The 17946-nt window shown below is 50.6% G+C and overlaps 2 protein-coding genes across 6 annotated transcripts in view; one reads left to right on the forward strand and one right to left on the reverse strand.

The window, feature by feature from the left end:
• Positions 1-571: 571 nt before the first annotated feature.
• The window catches only part of ECE2 (endothelin converting enzyme 2), a 30068-nt gene continuing 12693 nt past the window's right edge, over positions 572-17946 (forward strand). The window contains exons 1-3 of one of the 5 annotated variants that reach the window (XM_072962118.1): positions 572-866; positions 4883-5166; positions 17529-17615. In XM_072962118.1, coding sequence (XP_072818219.1) covers positions 671-866; positions 4883-5166; positions 17529-17615 — 567 coding nt within the window. In that variant the 5' untranslated portion in view covers positions 572-670. Of the gene's footprint in view, positions 867-4882; positions 5167-5708; positions 6180-17058; positions 17251-17528; positions 17754-17946 lie in introns of those variants that run through there. The other 4 variants (XM_006201039.4, XM_072962113.1, XM_072962115.1 and 1 more) reach the window with 4 other exon arrangements.
• Positions 6644-8981, reverse strand: CAMK2N2 (calcium/calmodulin dependent protein kinase II inhibitor 2). The gene is made up of 2 exons (XM_072962121.1): positions 8562-8981; positions 6644-7680 (listed from the first exon to the last, which is right to left on the reverse strand). Exons 1-2 carry the CDS (start codon positions 8728-8730, stop codon positions 7610-7612), a joined length of 240 nt encoding a protein of 79 aa, XP_072818222.1. The 5' UTR covers positions 8731-8981; the 3' UTR covers positions 6644-7609.

A 17946-nucleotide genomic window follows, 5' to 3' on the forward strand; every position in this document is an offset into this window, starting at 1 on the left:
AAACGTACTTCTTCTATATCTGTCTCTCCTGATGGACTGCACGCTCCATACGAGCAGGGATAGTCTTACTCCTCAGTACATACTTAGCCCTGGTCACACAAGCGCTAATATGGATCCAGCGTTTGCCCAGAAAAGTAACATTCCTGGGGGCGCCCTGTCTCTCCTCTCCTTCCTCGCCCAGCATAAAACACTTCGCCTGTGGTTGGTAATAATCTGTGTTCATCCCAGTCTTTCCCGGAAAGCAAGACCTGTGTCCGAGCTACTCCCGCCACCCTTCAGAGCCTTTTGGGTGCTCAAAACTGGGAAGAAATTAATTTTTTATTAACTTTCAGACTTATAAAGGGAAGGAGCCAGTCAAACTGAAAATATGAGAGGGGCAGTGACGAACTCGAGTGAGTCTGATACCATGAGTGTAGTTCTCAAAAGTTAGTGAGCAGTGCAGCCGGAGGATTCAGAGTCTGAACGACACGGTTTTCCCACCCGGAGGATTCTTCCAAGCGCGCTAAGCAGAGGACGGAAGTTCCACGTGTTTCTGTTGAGCAACTGCGGGTGCTGGGCGGAGATACAGGGGCCACGCCTCTTACATGCCACTATTCCGATTGGCTACATATGGGTGACAAGTTCCACCCAGAGGTGGGGTGTGCCGCTCGGCAGGTCCGGCACTGCCAGCATGGCCTCTCCAGGCCCCTCGGCGCCCCTTCCTGAGTTACCAGAGAAGAATTGCTGGTACCGCGAGGTCCAGTACTGGGACCAGCGCTACCGGTGCGCTGCCGACTCTGCCCCCTACGAGTGGTTCGGGGACTTCTCCTCTTTCCGTGACCTCCTAGAGCCTGAGCTGCTGCCCGAAGACCGTATCCTTGTGCTAGGTGGGTAGTCCCGGGGCAGTCCAGCCCAGGTAGAGCTGGCTGTACCGGCCCCGCCCCTCACTTCTACCTGCTCCTCTCAGAGGATGCCTCAGTCAGAAGTCAAGATCCAGTACCTCCAGAATCATGGCAGTATTTAGCCAAGGTAAACAGGAACCACGAGATTCTTAGTCCGGGGACCCCCGGGAGAAAGACTCTGAATCTGAGTGAGGTGACCCATGACCCCGTTCTGGACCGTGGGGAGGCTGACTTAAGCACTGGAGAGCTAAGAGGACCTAATTCAAGTCCCAGCGCTAGTTGGCTGTATGACTTAGGCAAGTTGTGAACTCGTTCCGAGCCTCGGATTCACTTCTAAAAATGGAGCTGCAAACTCAGGTTAGTTTAAGGCACGTGCAGGCACCTCAAGCGCAATGCCTAGCGCTTTTCTGTCTGCGCCGCTGGGCACTAGGAGCCATTGTCACCTAGAGAGTTATCTCTTCATTCTCTGAGCTCTAACAGAAACTTGGTCTTATGCCTCCCCTCCTCCCTCCACCCCCTCGCCTTCCCGTGTTCAGTGAGGGTGAGGACAGCGCCCTCTGAGGGGAGATTGAAGTGATTTCCCAAGAGGAACAAGTACTGGGATGAAAGGTGGGGCTCTGAGAGGTCCAGCTGCCCCTCTCCTTGGGGTTCTCTCCCACTGCCAACCTTGGGGGCTCTAGTGAAGTTTGATTACACAATGGATTTCCTTCCAATTATAGTTTTTATTTTGGTATTTTTTAAAGCACGTGTATATTTAAGGAAATATTTCACATATATGAGAAGGTTAGAATATAGTATATATGTAAAGTATAAATAATAACTCGAATGTATGTGTCTTCTCTACTCAGTTTGAGAAATAGAACATTCCTAGGACTAGAAGTATAACCTAGTCCTCAAGAACTGGGACCCTGGAGGCAGGGAATTCTGTTGGAATCTTGTCACATGTCATTTTAGTTGTGGAATCACGGGCATAATCATGGAATCTTAGGTGTGGAATCCTTGACAAAATACTTAAGTTTCTTTGCCTCCATTTTCTCAATCTTGGGGGGGGGGAAATTAGTACATACTTATTTATTGGGGTTTTAATATGAGTGAGTATGAAAGATATCTAGAAAAATGCCTGACAAGATAAAAATCCTTGAGTATTCAAGGTTTTCTGTGTGGTCCCCTAAACTTCTTTCCCCTAGAGGTTAAAAACTCTTGAATTCTGTGCTTTTAAGCCATTGCATTTACTTATAGACTTACTGTAAATCTATGGTTTTCAAGCTTTACTGTTCATCAGAATAACCTGGAAAGCTAGACCCCACCCTGAGTTTCTAATTCCAGGGATGGTCTAAAGTGGGTCCGAGGGGTCTGTATTTTCAACAAGCCCACAGGCTGATTCTCATGCTGGTGACTGGCAGAGTAACACTCTCTTAAAATCTGCTTGACTAGGAGGTATCCTTTCCTGGACAGAGGAGAGAAAACGTCTAAAAATCAAAAAGAAAAACTTTCCAAGCAGGATTCCCAAGATCTAAGAACAGGGTCCACAGCTTGCGGAGTATCCTATGTTACATTTCATCTAAACAAACAAATTGAACTCCTCGTAGATGCTAAGGAATGTGGTGGGCCTTTTCCAACTTATTTAATCCTCATGACAACCCCTAGAGGTTAGAGGATAGTATTATGAGACCTACTCTAGGTTAGAGATCAGTACACTTTTTCTGAGAATAGCTAAATAGGAAATATTTTAAGCTTTGCAGGCTATACAGTTTCTGTTACAACTAGAAAATGGTAATGGCTGTTGTAATAGTATCTTCTGAATGGAGCTACTGTGAAAAAAACCTGAGATAATCTTTATAAAGTACTTAACATAGGATCCAGTGTTCAAAGACTGTTAGCTATCATTATTATTATTGAAAATGGGAGTCAGAGAGGCACTTTCTACAAGACTGCTCCAAGAAAGAGTGCCTTGCCTGAGGACTTATGTTTCTGGTCCCTAGGGCTAGATTCCTCATGGTAGATGAGTGTATGTGGCTGTCCCAACCTTGCTGTCATTATACTTCTCTGGTTCTCTCTCCTTACTTGACTCCATGCTCTGTATAATCTTCTGATTATAATTTGACTTCACTATGTATTTCCTATAGAGACAGAAGGGACTGATCAGAGGATTGACTGTCCAGACCCCATGATGGCTGTTGTTTTCCTATTATAAATTATCGAGTTGGTATTCTGGCTTACATCTCAGTCTCTTGGTGTTGCGAGAGTATCCTCATTGCCCTGGGCTCCCATATGTTGGGTTCTTGGATCGGGCTCAATTTTCCAGGGTTCTGCTTTTCTAAGGCCACACCTAGGGAAGAAGTAGCCTTTCCAAGCCCCATCTTAGTTGTTAGCCCCCAATCACTGAGGCAGCAGGATCTGAATTCACTGTTTTGTAGGCATAACTTGCCCTGTGGTCAAGTTCTATTTTCCATTCATCCTTAATGAAGTTGTCTTGGAAGATAGCTTTCCTGTACCAAGGGGAACAAAGGAAGGAAATTTGTGTTTGTCCACAGTTAGGCAGAGCTCTGCAGGCGTGTGAGGTCAGGTGTTGTGTGGTGAAGGCATTGTGGGTCAAAGAACACAGTGGGATTTCAGCCTGAACTGAGTTATGGTCTCCTGTTCAGCCACTCTCATCCCCTATCCCAGAGCCTGTTGTGATTGCAGTGTTGGGAAGCACACATTGGTTTTTCCAAGATGAGATATTACTCTTCCTGAGCCCCAGGGCCTGAGGAGGAACCTCGAGGTCACCAGAGGACCAGCCTGCAGCCTCTGGGTGCCCTGTTCGGGGTACCAAGCTTCACCTGCTAGATTAGGGCTATACCAACAGCTGATCCTGTGATCCTCTTAGAGAGGCAAATGGGGATTAAAAGCAATCTAATCCCAGGAGCTGGGGATCCCCATTTGAGGCCACCAAGAGCTGTCAACCAGGCCTGTTCTCAGGCTGATACTGACCACAAGAGGGCCTGGAAGAGACCAACAGATCTTTGAAGGAAGCCATGCCCACTGGGCCATAGGTCCAGATCCACCCCTCTAACTTCAACCCCTTTGGGACTGCTTTCTAGGCACTTCTCACCAGGGCGTTATGATTCTTCAAGACTGATTGGTTGTCAGTTCCCCTGAACCTGTTGGCCAACACACCTAAGGTGGGGACAGGGACTATCCTATATGTTCCCACAGCCTGTCCCTATTGAAACACTCCACATTATGTGGCAACTGCTTGATTACACATCTCTCCCTCTCACCAGAGCATGAGCTCCTTGAGGCCAGGGACTCTATTCATCAGTAGAACCCAATATGTATTGCTCATTCATACACAAAGGAATTACAAGGAACCAGCTCCACTGGGTGTCCCCACTTAGTTTCCCCTTGTTAGTTCTGCCTTGGAAGTCAAAGTAAGAAAATAACCCCTAACATGAAGTCTTACCAGGGCTGATATTGTCAGAGAATCTCTGAGAAGTTAGGGATTAGGATAATACTAATATTATCCTATTAATAATATTGTGGTCCTAACAATGCCAATATTATCCCCATTATAAGTTTGAGGAAACTGAGGGTCAGAGTTGAATGACCTTTCTTGGCAGTGTGTCAGGGATGTCTAGGGATGTCAGGACCTAGATCTTTGAACTCCTAAGTTTAGTGCTCCTTCAGCTACTTTCTAGCTGTTTTAGTTTTTAAGTTTAGTGCATTATATCCTGCACATAGTCTTGGTATTGTTATCTTCATTTTTCTGACTAGGAAATCCAAGTTCCTAGTATGCAAACAACTTGCCCTAGTCCACACAGCTAGGAATGATAGAGCCAGGATATATGCCCAGGTCTGTATGACACCAAGGCTCATGCTCTTTTCTGTACCATGCTGCTTCTCCCTCAGTATGAGAGGGTTTGGGCTGAGAGAAAGCAGGCCAGGAGTGGATAGATAATAGGGAAGGTAAAAGCCAAAGCTAATGTAGCCCTTTTGCCACCCACCCCTTCTCACCCCAGGATGTGGAAACAGTGCCCTGAGCTATGAGCTTTTCCTTGCGGGCTTCCCTGATGTGACCAGTGTGGATTACTCATCAGTAGTGGTGGCCGCCATGCGGGCTCGCTATGCCCACGTGCCCAAGCTGCGCTGGGAGACCATGGACGTGCGGGCACTGGACTTCCCCAGTGGCTCCTTTGACGTGGTGCTTGAGAAGGGCACCCTGGATGCCCTGCTGACGGGAGAACAGGATCCCTGGACCGTGTCCTCCGAAGGTGTCCACACTGTGGACCAGGTGCTGAGTGAGGTGAGGGAACAACAAGGGAGGAGGGTAGATCAAGGGGTGGGGATGAGGGGTTGAGGTTTCAGAAGACTGGAAGAACTCAGAAGCCAAAAGGAGACATGGTTTGGAGCAAGAAGTGGGTCACCCTCAGGGCTGTGGTTACCTGAAGGAAGGGGAGGGTCAATCTGGGTCAAGATTATAGGGGCTGGAGTGGCTAGGTTCACAGAGGCTGATGATTGACTACTGGATTGCCACAGAGATGAAGTAGCAGCCAGGTTCCAGATAGGGAGGTGTGGGAGCCCATGACAGGGAGGGTGAGCAGCTGACAGGAAAGTAGTGCCCCCTGCACTTGACATCACTCCCATGCTCCTACCTGACTAGAATATGGCCCTTCCCCATGGAAACACCAGGGGTAGAGGAGCCTCATTCTTTTGCCATGGAAAGCCCTGAGCTACTGGATGTAGAGTAGCACCTGAGATTTCAGTGGGAGGGCGTCTGGAATAATACTGACCTTTGAGAACCTGGAGATGGGCTCCTCACCAGTGGCTTCTCTATCTGCCTTGCAGGTGAGCCGGGTGCTGGTCCATGGGGGCCGGTTCATCTCAATGACCTCTGCTGCCCCTCACTTTCGGACAAGACTCTATGCCCAAGCCCGTTATGGCTGGTCCTTGAAGCATGCAACCTATGGCAACAGTTTCCACTTCCATTTCTACCTCATGCACAAGGGCAAAGAGCTCAGTGTGGCCCAGCTAGCCCTTGGGGCCCAGATCTTCTCACCCCCTCAACCTCCCACTCCACCCTGCTTCCTCCAGGACTCAGATCATGAAGACTTCCTCCGTGCCATTCAACTGTGAGGCCAGAAGCATGGTCCTCCAGCCCTCCTTGCCTTTCTGTCCTGGGCTCAAGTATTTGGAATTCCTGACTCAGGACTTAGGGTTGGGTCTAAGGTGCTCACATCCCAGGAGCCTCATTCCTAAGATAGAGCTGATGGGAGCAACCCCACATGAAAAAAAAAATACAGCCCAGGTCAAACTAGATCCCAAATCCCAGGTTTCTGGCTTCCTCAGATCTCTCCTTGGTTCCCCCACTTCCTCCCCCACCATACTGAACCACCAGTGATTCATCCCTGGGGCAAAGCTCAGCACAACTCTTCTGCCAGCCAGACTTGGGAACTTGCATCCCTGGAGCCTGTTACTGACTCCCATCCAGCCTGGATTTAGCCACAGGAGGCTATAGACTTTGAATCTAGATTGTTTTATGCTTCTGGTCCCAGTTCCAGCCACAAATCTGGTGACCTATCCTGCTTAGGTTGTATTATTTACCCAAGGAAGTCACACTGTAATGATGTTCCTAGGCCAGGCTGGCCTGCCTGAGTTTACTTGACAACACTTCTCTGCCATTAACACGCACCTGAGATTCCCAAGTACCTGCCCCCTCCCCAAAAGGAATTGGAGTTATTTGGGCCTGACTCCTGAGCAGACCAAAGCAGTGGCCAAACACACACACAGGGAGGTCTGTGTTTATTCACACACTCCTGGTACAGTGAGGATGGAGGAACATTTACAAAGGACACCCCTGGGTTGAGAACATCTCCAGGGCCACAGGTGTCATCCAAAGATTCAGAGCAGTCCCCATTTGGCTTTCCAGGGGCAGGACGCAGGAGTCCAAGGTAAAATCAGACCTGGGCCCTTGGAAGGTGATACCTTAAGGGGAGGGGTCTGCCAGATAGCCACCTGGGGTCAGGCATGGACAGACCGGCCATGGGGTTGGTTACCATGTTGGGGGCTTGTCCCATCCCAGCCTCAACACCAACACCGTCCTATCTGCCAGGCGCAGAAGAGCGTGGCCAAGACCATAGGGGGAGGGCACGAACCATGAGGGGAATCAGTAAACAAAGAGTCGGATATAAAAATACAAATGTGCTGAGGAAGTCCCTTAGAAAGAGGCTGAGGATGGGGTCACGCCAGACAGGGGTGGGGTGAGGAGCGGCCTGGAGGGCTGGGCTCAGGTGGGTGGGAAGCTCATGCAAGTACGCAGCCAAACATCCCTGGCCGCGTGAGGTCCGACACCGGCCGGCAGCGGCTCTGCAGACCAGACCTGCCGGAGAGGGGCGGGGCAGGGGAGCCGTGCGGGAAGGGGCGGGCCGGGGGCTGAGGGCCGCGGGTCTCTGTGTCCGTTCCGGTGTGCGGGGTGGGGCTGCGGCCCGAGGTTCTAAAGTGCATGAGCGCGGCGGCGGGCTCCGGGCCGGTCCGCGCCGCCGCTACCGCCGCCGCTGTGGTGCTGAAGCGGACAGCTCCGGAGTGCCTGGCGGCGGCGGCAGCGACTACGACCCGGAGGCGGCGCGGCCCTGCAGCCCCCGCCCGCGGGCGCTTGGGCCGGGGCGGGGGGCGCCGGCAGCCGCATCGCCGGCCCGCGGTCCTGGCCGCCGCGTGGCTGGGCCCGGAGCCCGCCGCCTGAGCCGGCGCGTCTACACTCCGGACGGCGGCTTCTCCCCCATCCCCTTCAGCACGTCGTCTATCCGGTCATCCTCGATCACCACTGCGCAGGGAGAAAGCGCGTCAGCCGCGCGGCCTTGGGGGGCGGCGGCGAGAATGGGCCCCCGGTCCTCGCGCCCAGCTCAGCTACTGCCTGTGGCCCAGCGACGCCCTCGGACCCCCATGCCACAGTGTCCTCGCCATCCGAAATCTCCTGCCGACTCAACCCATTGCTGACCCCAGTTCCCACAGACCCCCTCCTCTCTTTGTGGAGGAACGCCCCTCTTCCAAAGGCTCCAGCCGTTCAATCTCCCAGTCCAAATCCTCCCGCCGCCTGAGCTCTCCTCCATCTGAGCTGGAAAGCTTTTGCTCATGGGATCCCCCGCTTCTACCCTCACTTCAACAGAACCCCCTCCTCACACAGAATCTCCATTTATTCCGGCCTTCTCCCCAGTCTAACCCTCTTGCGGCTTGACCCATTCCCATCCTGGCACCATCAGAGACCCCTCCCCATGCAAACAGCCAGGACAACCGAACCCCCGGCCCCCTGCCCACTCTCCAATCGGACATCCCTCCCCACCCGAAGGTTCTTCTGTAGCATCCACCGACTCAGCGTTTGATCCTGAAGAAGCGACCTGTCGCCCCACGTTCCCAGTTTCAGGCAGCCCCACATGCCCCGGCCGGCCCCTCCCCCTCGCCCGGGTGCCAAGGCTCTACTTCCAGAGGTGGTGAGCATCGAATCCGGGGCACTGCGTTCCCAGGAGAGGGGAAGAGGGGGACACAACACTGCAGCAGGGACCCTCCCCCCTCAAGCCCCAGCCCGCGAGCGGCTGGCTGCGCTGGTCTGCGGCAAGAGCTGCGGGCGCTTGGCGGGGAACTGCAGCCGGGGGGCGCCCGGCGGAGGGTTTCTGGGTCAAGTGACGACTCCGGGCCCCCGCCGCGTACCTCTCTTGGCTCGGCCAATCTGGCCCAGCTTGGGGGGTCGCTTGGCTTGGTTGCCCGCGAAGAAGGAGTTGGTGTCCTGTAGGCGGCAGCTGAAGGAGAGGTCAGAGCCCTCGGAGTCGGCGCCGAAGCGGCCCATCTTGTCCTCACTGTAGGGCAGGATCTCGGACATGGCGGGCGCGGGGTGGGCGCGGGACTGCGGCGGGGCGCGGGCGGCGGGCTAGCTGCCGGACCGGCCCTAGCTCAGCAGGGGAGCCGGCGGAAGGATGAAGTCATGCAGCATCCGGGGCTGCGGAGCCAAGCGGGGCCTCCTCCCCCGCGCCTCCGCCTCCCGGGCCGCTGGGCAGGCGGCGGCGGCGGTGGCGGCGGCGGGGACCGGGCGGGGGCGGGGGGCGGGGGTGGCGGCGGCGGCGAGAGCGGAATGACGATGAGCGCCCGACTGCCGCAGAGCGCGGCAGGCGGGGCGCGGTGGAGGCGGGGCGGACACCGGCCAGGGGAGGGAGGCGGGGCGGGAGGGGGTGCGGACAGGAGCGCGCCCAGTTCTCTGCGGAGGGATAGGAGCGAAATGGGAGGGTCCTGCACAGTGGCGGGAGTGGCGGCAGGGCGAATGGTACGGGCCATCGCGTGCAGCGTCTAGCGGGGAGAAGCGGGACTAGGGGAGGGCAGGAGCTAGCCTGGCACCCTAGGGGCAGAAGAGTCTGGCGCAGAGGCTCTGAGAGGCAAGCTAGGGGGACTGGGAATTGAGGGGCGGGTCAGGGCCAGAAGGCAGGAACAGAGCCAACATTGCAAGAGGGGACACTGGAGGCGCTGCGCGGTAGGGTCGGATACCGCGGGAAGTCTGCGGGAACCCGCAGGACGCGGGAATAGCTCAGTGAGTGTTGTCCCTGCCATTGGCGGGCTCTTGTGTAGGGTTGCTCTTCGGGTCTTAAACTGTTCCTCTGGAGTCTGTTTCTCTGACTGTCCCGTTTCTGTCTCTGCCTATCCACTCGTCAGTCTATCTCTATGTGTCCGTCCGTATCTGTGTCTCGGTGCCCCATAACTCTGTGTCACGGTCTCTACGGCTGTCTCTTAAGTGTCTCTCCCCTTCTGTGTCTGTCTCCATGCTTGGCTCTATGTGCCACGGTGACACATAGGGGCCTCAGGGGCTGGGAGAACCGCAGGGCGCGGGGGGCGCTTTGAGCCCGAGTTTCGGCGCCAGCTGCAAAGCCGGGGGTGGGGATCAGGCCTGGTACCCGCGCGTCAGCCCAGTTACCGAGACCTCTCCTAGGAGAGACCGAGACTGGCGCCGAAACTCAAGCTCAAAGCGCCCGCGGTGCCCTGCGGTTCTCCCAGTCCCCGAGGCCCGCGCTGCGCGTGCGGTGTAGGAGAAATGAATGACCGCGTTGCGAGGGGCGCCCTGGCTGCAGGTGAAGCGGGGAAGCCCGGAGCCCCTGAGGACGCGGCGCGCGCCGGTGTGTGTCAGGAGGTAGAGGGAGAGTGATAAAGGGCGCCCCCTACCACCTCGTTGCGGAGGGTCGTGTGACAGTTTTCGCTGCACCGGTGGTAACACGCCCTCTTTCCCACCCCAACGCCCCTCCTCCCCCGTCGGCTCCGGCCGTCAGCGGCTTCATCACTTGCTCGCTAGCGCGCAGGGGCTCTGGCGCAATCATTGGCCTTGGGGGGCCGGGGTGGGGGTCCTCATATTTGGCGACACTGACGACACTTCTAAGGGTAATAATCATCCGGGCGCTCAGTCCATATTCAAGGTGGAGGGCTCCCCACCGTCCCTAAAGCGCTTTACCTCCTTCCTTCTGAATTACATAGTTGGTGAGGCTGCCTGGTGCTAGGTCTCCTTGCTCCAAAACTCCCCAATTGTTAATCCCAGGCACGAAATGACGAATGCCCTGGTGGCTGCTCTCAGGGACCAGAATGGGGAACGCGACAGGATGCCTTTTTTCAAGTCTCACTCAACACCACAGACCAGGGACCCATCCCTATCAAGTCCTGCCCTATTGCGTTCTAGTCTCTGGGATGAGGGCAGAAGCTGGAGGCGGAGGCCCAGCTGCCAGTGAAAGGAGCCTCCAGACCTGGAAAGACAAGAGAGGCTGGAGTCCAGGGTCACTAAGAGAGAGTCCAGAAAATTCCATTTCTATGGGAGGTTGTCCAGTGAATTGTTTGAATCCAGGCTCTGCCACTTTCTATGTGACCTTGAACTGACAGTCCACAATTACAGTTTCTTTTTAATAGTTCATTTGTACTTGTAACATTTTAGGAAATTCACACAAAACATTTCATATATATCCTTCCAATCTTTTCCTCGAATATTTGCATAATATGCATACCTCTCTGAGCCCCCATGTTTTAGTGTGAAGCCCAGAGATGACAGAGCCTACAGTAAGGACAGTTCTGTAAATGAACTTGTCCTGAGGTGAAGTAGGTTGTCTCGGGAGGTAATGAGCTGCCCCTCACCAAACGTGTTAAAGTGGCCATCAGGGTTCTTGCCAAGAATAAGAAGAGAGCACTACATGCAGAATTGAAACAATTCTCTCTTCTCCACCCAAGAATGAAGGAGACTGGAGGAACAATTTAACTTGGAATTCATTTGGTTTGCTTCTTAAGTAATCTTATTCCTGTCCTTGCTGTGCACACTGGATCAGGATTAAAGCAAAAGACCTAAGTGCAGAATTGTAAAGACATAGTAATACATAAGCTTCAACTATGTTGTGAAAATATGGGTAGAGTTTTTAAAATTATAATCCTCTACTTAAAATTCTGATGTTCTGCATCCCTGCCCATGAGACGAAAATTCATTTTCACAGCTAAGAGGAAAAGAAGTGTGTTGGGATTTGGGGGAAAATACCTTGAATTTCTCTTGAAAGCCCCTCAAAACCTAGTGGAATTGATCCATAGCCATATGTTCTAAAGAGAATAGTATGCCTTTTGACAACTGAATATTAATGGCCCTTTCATTCAAGTGGAAATTGTAGGCCTGTGTAGTGGGTTGAACAGGTTCCCCCCTAAAATTCCTGTCCACAACCTCAGAGTATGACCTTATTTGGAAACAGGATCTTTGCTGATGTTAATTAGTTAAATTAAGATGAGATCACACTGGATTAGGATGGGCCCTAAATCCAATCACTGCTGTTTTTGTAAGAAGAGGATGCAAGCAGGAGAAGGCCTTGTGAGGAAGCAGAGGTAGAAGTGATGTGGCTACAGACCAAGGAACACTTAGGATTGCTGGGAGCCACAAGAAGATGGAAGAGGCAAGGAAGGATTCTTCCCTAGGGCCTTCTGAAGTAGTATGGCCCAACCTATATTTTGGACTTCTGGCCTCCAAAACTGTTAGAGAGTAAGTTTTTGTTGTTTTAAGCCACCCAGTTTGTGGTACTTTGTTTATAGCAGTCCTAGGAAGCAAACACATTGGTTACAAGCATTTTGGGGTCATCTTTTTACATCTCTCATGACCATGTTTCTCCTTCCTTAAATTCTCTGGGGACCTTTTGCTCCCACCTTGTCCACTCAAAGGAAGCTCATACCATGCGGGTATTTCTGGGACTCTTCTGTTTAGCAGAGGCTGATACATTACAAAAAAGAATGAAGTAGATCTGTGTGGACTGACATAGTAAGATCTTTATAAGGCGTGCCAAAATGTCACCAAATAACAAGTGAAGAGTATGATTTCATATGTTTGAGAAAAGTATACACATATGCATATATACCTACACACACACACACACACACACACACAGTGTATTTAGGGATGTAAATGCACATAAAAGAAAGAGCAGAAGGATACCTACCAAACTGCTATTAATAGTTATCTCTGAGGATGGTACTGGGGTCCTGGTAGGATGAATTTCATCTTTTGTTCTATATACTTCTGGGTATATTACTTTGGCAATAGAAAGATTTTAGCAATTTTTTAAAACTTTTTTATTGAGTTATAGTCATTTTACAATGTATCAAATTCCAGTGTACAGAACAATTTTTCAGTTATACATGAACATACATACATTCATTGTCACATTTTTTTCTCTGTGAGCTACCACAAGATCTTGTATATATTTCCCTGTGCTATACAGTATAATCTTGTTTATCTATTCTACATATGCCTGTCAGTATCTACACATTTTGAACTCCCAGTCTATCCCTTCCCACCTCCCTCCCCTTTGGCAACCACAAGTTTGTATTCTATGTCTATGAGTCTGTTTCTGTTTTGTATTTATGTTCTTTTTTTAGATGCCACATATGAGTGATCTCATATGGTATTTTTCTTTCTCTTTCTGGCTTACTTCACTTAGAATGACATTCTCCAGGGACATCCATGTTGCTGCAAATGGTGTTATGTTGTTGGTTTTTATGGCTGAGTAGTATTCCATTGTATAAATATACCACATCTTCATTATCCAGTCATCTGTTGATGGACATTTAGGCTGTTTCCATGTCCTGGCTATTGTAAATAGTGATTTTAGCGATTTTTTAAAAAAGGTTTCAATCCAATGACATAGTCCATTTACCAAACATCACCCTCTATCCCCAGACAAATCTGTTGACTTAGAAAGGGGATTAGTAGTTAAGAGCATGGAGTTTAGATTCAAGTCAAGGATCTGCCTTCTACTTGATGTATGACTGGGTATGTTATTAAGCTTCCCTGTTTCTTAGTTTCCTCATCTGTAAAACAGGAAAATGATATTGGTAGAATCTATCTTATAGGGTCATTGTGAGGATTAAATAAGTTAAAATTCAGGAAGTGCTTAGGTAAGTGCTAGACAATGGAATTGTTAGCTATTATATAGGAAAACATAAAGAATTTATAAGTAACTTCTTCATTAGATATATTCATATTAACATTTTGTTGCATGTCCTTCCAATCTCTCTCTCTCTCTTTTTTGTAACCTATGCTTTTATACTTTCTTGCTTCACAAACGTGAGATTTTGTGATTCTTTTTCTTTCCTACTTAACTCTATATGGAGAACATTTCCTAACAGTATTAACTCTTTTCCATCACTTGTAAATGTTGCATTATATCCCATTGTATGGATGCTTGATTTGTTTAACAAGTCCTCTACTCTTGGCCATTGAATACCCACTTTCAATTTTTTTTTATTTGTTCTTGTTGTTATTATAGACAATGCTGTGAAGAAAAAATGTCATAAGAGAAAAATGGCCCAAATTTTGTAGTTCCTCCAATCAAGAAGTAAAATCTATTTCTCCATCCCTGAATCTGGACTTGGCCATCTGACTTGCTTTGCTCAATAGGGACATTAGCAAATATAATGCAAGCAGAGGCTTGAAATGTGTTTATGTACTGTGGCTTGCCCCATTTTTCATTGCTGGGAATCCTGAGACCATCATATGAAGAAGCCTGGGCTAGCCTACTGGGGAAGGAGAAATCACATACACACAGGGCTCCATCCCAGCTGAGGCCCAAACATGTAAAGAAGCCATTCAGCTCCTGCTCAGTTGACCCTGACCCCACCCCATCAACCTACTGAAAATGAAAAATAATAAATGTTCGCTATTTTAATCCATGAAGTTCAGGGAAGTTTGTTACGCAGCCAAAGCTACTTGATACAAACATGCTATAGATAATGATTATGTTATGGAACAATTTCCTAGCATTAGACTTTCTGGGTCAAAGAATATCTGTGCATACATTTTGATTCATATTGCCAAAAAGATTCAATCAGTTAATAAGCCACCAGCAATACATGAAAGCACACATATTCCCCATCTTTGTCAACACTGGACATTAATGTTTGTTGTTATCTTCATGACCATACTGTCCTATGTAAATTAATACATAAAGCATTGTCCATTCCCTCTCAGTTCACAATTCAGAGGGGAAAGACCAAAAAAAAAAAAAGAGGGATTATTCTTATAGGAAAATAAGGAATAAATAGGAAAAAATAATAAAATGAGAGAATAAAACAGAGTCAAAGGTTATAGACACAGAGGAAAGAAATATAGTATTATAGAATACAGCAACCTCCAGGTATCTTTTACATAGAGTACCTAACATGTAGTCAGGAATAGTTGTGAGCCTAATAAATGACTTGGGTCATGAAAGAGGCATGGAAAGGAAATGTCCATTTAGGTGAAACCTAGTGAAACTGGAAACACTGTAAAAGTAGGTACCAGATTCCTTCTTATGTGGCTGCATTTAATTCTCACAGCAACTCTCTGAGATAGGAATAAATGTTCCCATTTTACAGATGGAGAAAAATGAAGGGTCAGAGCTTTTAAGTAACTTAATAAAGATTATACAGCTGATAAAGAATTGAGCCCATATTTGAGTCCAGGTCTGTTTGGCTTGAAGTCTGTGTGCTTCTCCTCACTCTACCAGAGAAGATGTGGCAGAAGAGTAGCTGATAATGTTGGGAAGAAATATATCCTCTTCTGATTCATATGGTTAAACTGCTCTCCAGAAAGGAGTCAGAGTGCCTGGGTTTGAATTCCAGCTCTGCCATTTACTAGCTGTGTGACTCAGCCTCTCTATGACTCAGTTTCCTCATCTGTAAAATGGCTTCATGAGAGTAAATGAGTACATCAATGTAAAGCCACTAGAACACTGGCTTTCATCTGGTAAAGTGCTGTATAAGCGTGCTACTTCCAGCATGGTCTTGAAGCAGCCATGGGACTATTTCTAATGGGCCTATTACTGGGAAGTCCTTATAAAGTAACTTAACTTCACATGGCCACATTGTAGTGGAATTTCCCATGGGGCCAGACTGACCCTGCTGCCATGTTTCCCTTCATCCAGGCTTGGTGGGGAGAGAGGAAAGAGGTGAGTGCTATGATGCCACATTGTCATCAGTGACTATCCCAAGGCCATGCTGCTACAGACCACAGTGAGGCTGGATGTGAAAGCTCCTTGATCAGATAATTCCTGACCAACCTAGCTCTCATCCACCTACTCTATGATATGGGAAATATAACAGGTTTCCTCCAGCCTTGTAATTCTCATTTCTACCTATAGGATTTTAATAACAATACCAACAAGACCAACAATAATAATAGCAGATACAATGCCCACTATGTGCCAGACACTGTCCTGAGCATTTTACAAGTATTGTTTCATTAATTCTCACAACTGTCCTTTGAAATAGGTACCATTCTTATTCCTACCTTACAAGTGAGGAAGTTGAGACTGAATCCAGCATCTTTCATCTGAACTATGACATCATACTGTCTCCTGTTTGAGAACATGCCATTTGGGGGTAGAAAATGCCAGAGAAAGCAATCCGACATTTCTCAGCCTGATCCATTCATCATCTACCCTTTCTCAGCCACAAAAGCATTCCATGTTAAAACCAACTGCAGAAAGATGTCTGAGAACAGAGGTGAGAGTCAAGAAATACAGGATGCATTTGCCACCATTCTAAGCCTTCTCAGGTCAAATCCATGTACTCTTTTAAAGAGGAGGGAGGAGGATGAGGCACTTTTTAAAAAATTGTGGTAAAAGAAACACTAGGCACTCTTCAGTGAAGCATACTGCAACACCACCAGGCCTGATTAAGGAATGACAATATGGAAGGCAGATGGCAGACACATAGATGCCACACTATTGCCTTGCAGTTAAATATTGCTTCGTGAATTTTTTTCTTGTAAACCTCCCAAATAAAGTAGTTTGCTTTCCTCAAGTTAGAACTGTTAGCACGTCTTTTCTTTAAATATCTGTGCATAGCTGTTTTTTTCCCTGCCGATTTGTCACCATCTGTAACCCTCCCTTTGTGAGATTATCTGATGACAACAATTATCTTGGAGAGTAAAAGTGCAGTCTTGAAGCAACATATAAGGGTAGAGTCAGAGTGTGGGCTTTGTGTACGTGCTGCCTGAGCACTTTGTGTGTGTGTGTGTGTGTCCAGAACCTCAGTGCAGTTCGTGTGTTGACTTTGGACGCCTTGTGCGTGTATACCTTGTGTGTGAGTATGCCCTGTATGCATTCTGTTAGTGTCTTGTGTGTGTGTGTGTGTGTGTGTGTGTGTGTGTGTGTGTGTACCATGTGTTGGCTGAGTGCCTGCCTGTGAACTTTGGGTCTATGTGCTCCCTGTCTAGATGTGCTGACATCCTGCATGTGGGTTACCTCCTGCATGCCGCTCTGTGTGTGCTGGTTGAAGAGGGTCCTCGTGGACAGCTAGAGATGTTCCTCATGAGAGCATCATTTCTTAAAGGTGTTTAAAGGGGATGGGGAGGGCCCGCAGTTTGGGGAATTGGGTCAAGAAATATCTGCAGGGTTTGGGCCTGGGTCAAAGGAATGTAAATTATGGGTAGCTTGTAAGAGGATTTTGCTGGGATAGGGGTGCTGACCAACGCAGAGGGGATCTCTGGCGTTTCTAGAGAGCGGCTCGCTCCGGGCTAGGGGCAGCCGGTTGGGCGCAGCCCTGCGGGGCGGGCCGCGGGCACCCGGAGCGAGGTCTGGGCGCCAGGCGGCTGGCGGGGCGCGGAGGCGCGCTCCTCCCCTCCCCCACGTCCCCCCACCCCGGGCACGGCGCCGCGGGGGGAGGGGGGCGCGGGCAGGCGGGGGTGGCGGCGGCGGCCGCCGAGCGAGGGGCTGCGGCGGCCACGGCTGTGATGGCGGGCGGCGGCGGGGCCGGGCTGGGGGCCGAGGCCGCGGCCTGGGCAAGGGCCAGCCGCCGGGAACCTTAAGGTGCTGCCGGCCGCGACTCCACCATGAGCGTTGCGCTGCAGGAGCTGGGTGGCGGCGGCAACGTGAGTGGGGGCCCCGGGATCCAGAGAAGAGGACCGGGGAGCAGGGGGAGGCAGAGGGGCCAACGGCGTCGGGCAGGGGCTCCAGCTCGCGGAGAAGGGGCTGCGAACTGCAGGGGCGGGGGTCGGAGGGACCCGGGCCGGAGAGCCCAGCCGGCCTGAGGGAAAGGGCCCTCACTGCAGGCAGGAGGGGCCCGGCCGGGCGAGGGGCGCCGGGGCAGAGCTGTGGGCACGCAGCCCTCTCTGCCTGACCTGGGTTGGCGCCCCCGACTGTCTGGCAGATGGTGGAGTACAAACGCGCCACGCTGCGGGATGAAGACGCGCCCGAGACCCCCGTAGAGGGCGGGGCCTCCCCGGACGCCGTGGAGGTGGGCAAGGGGGTTCTCCCTGACTCACCAGGCCCCCGCCCTGGCATGACGCCTGGCATACCCAGGAGCTCTAGGTTGCCCTGGAGGGTCACCTGCCCCCACCTCTGCTCCATCTCTGGCCTCTGCGCTAGGACTATGGTGAGGCGATTCTAAGCCATGACATTGCACAAAACGGTCTCGGGGCTCGACTCAGCCTGCCTCATTACCCCTGTGCCCCAAGTTAACCCCGTTAGCGTCTCTGCTCCGCTCTGGAAACTGCCTGTGCCTTCACCCTCTGGGAGGACTTCTGTGATTGGATCAGCCACATGCAGCTTGCTAGCTCGTGATCCTC

Source organism: Vicugna pacos, chromosome 1 (genome assembly GCF_048564905.1).
Source record: "Vicugna pacos chromosome 1, VicPac4, whole genome shotgun sequence".
Classification (NCBI taxonomy): domain Eukaryota; kingdom Metazoa; phylum Chordata; class Mammalia; order Artiodactyla; family Camelidae; genus Vicugna; species Vicugna pacos.

Excerpts from the sequence above, each read along its gene's own strand:
- CAMK2N2 (XM_072962121.1), bottom strand. The coding sequence starts at position 8,730 with ATGTCCGAGATCCTGCCCTACAGTGAGGACAAGATGGGCCGCTTCGGC. Across the intron at positions 7,681-8,561 it reads GATTGGCCGAGCCAAGAGAG|TGGTGATCGAGGATGACCGG; the intron begins GTACGCGGCGGG and ends CTCCCTGCGCAG.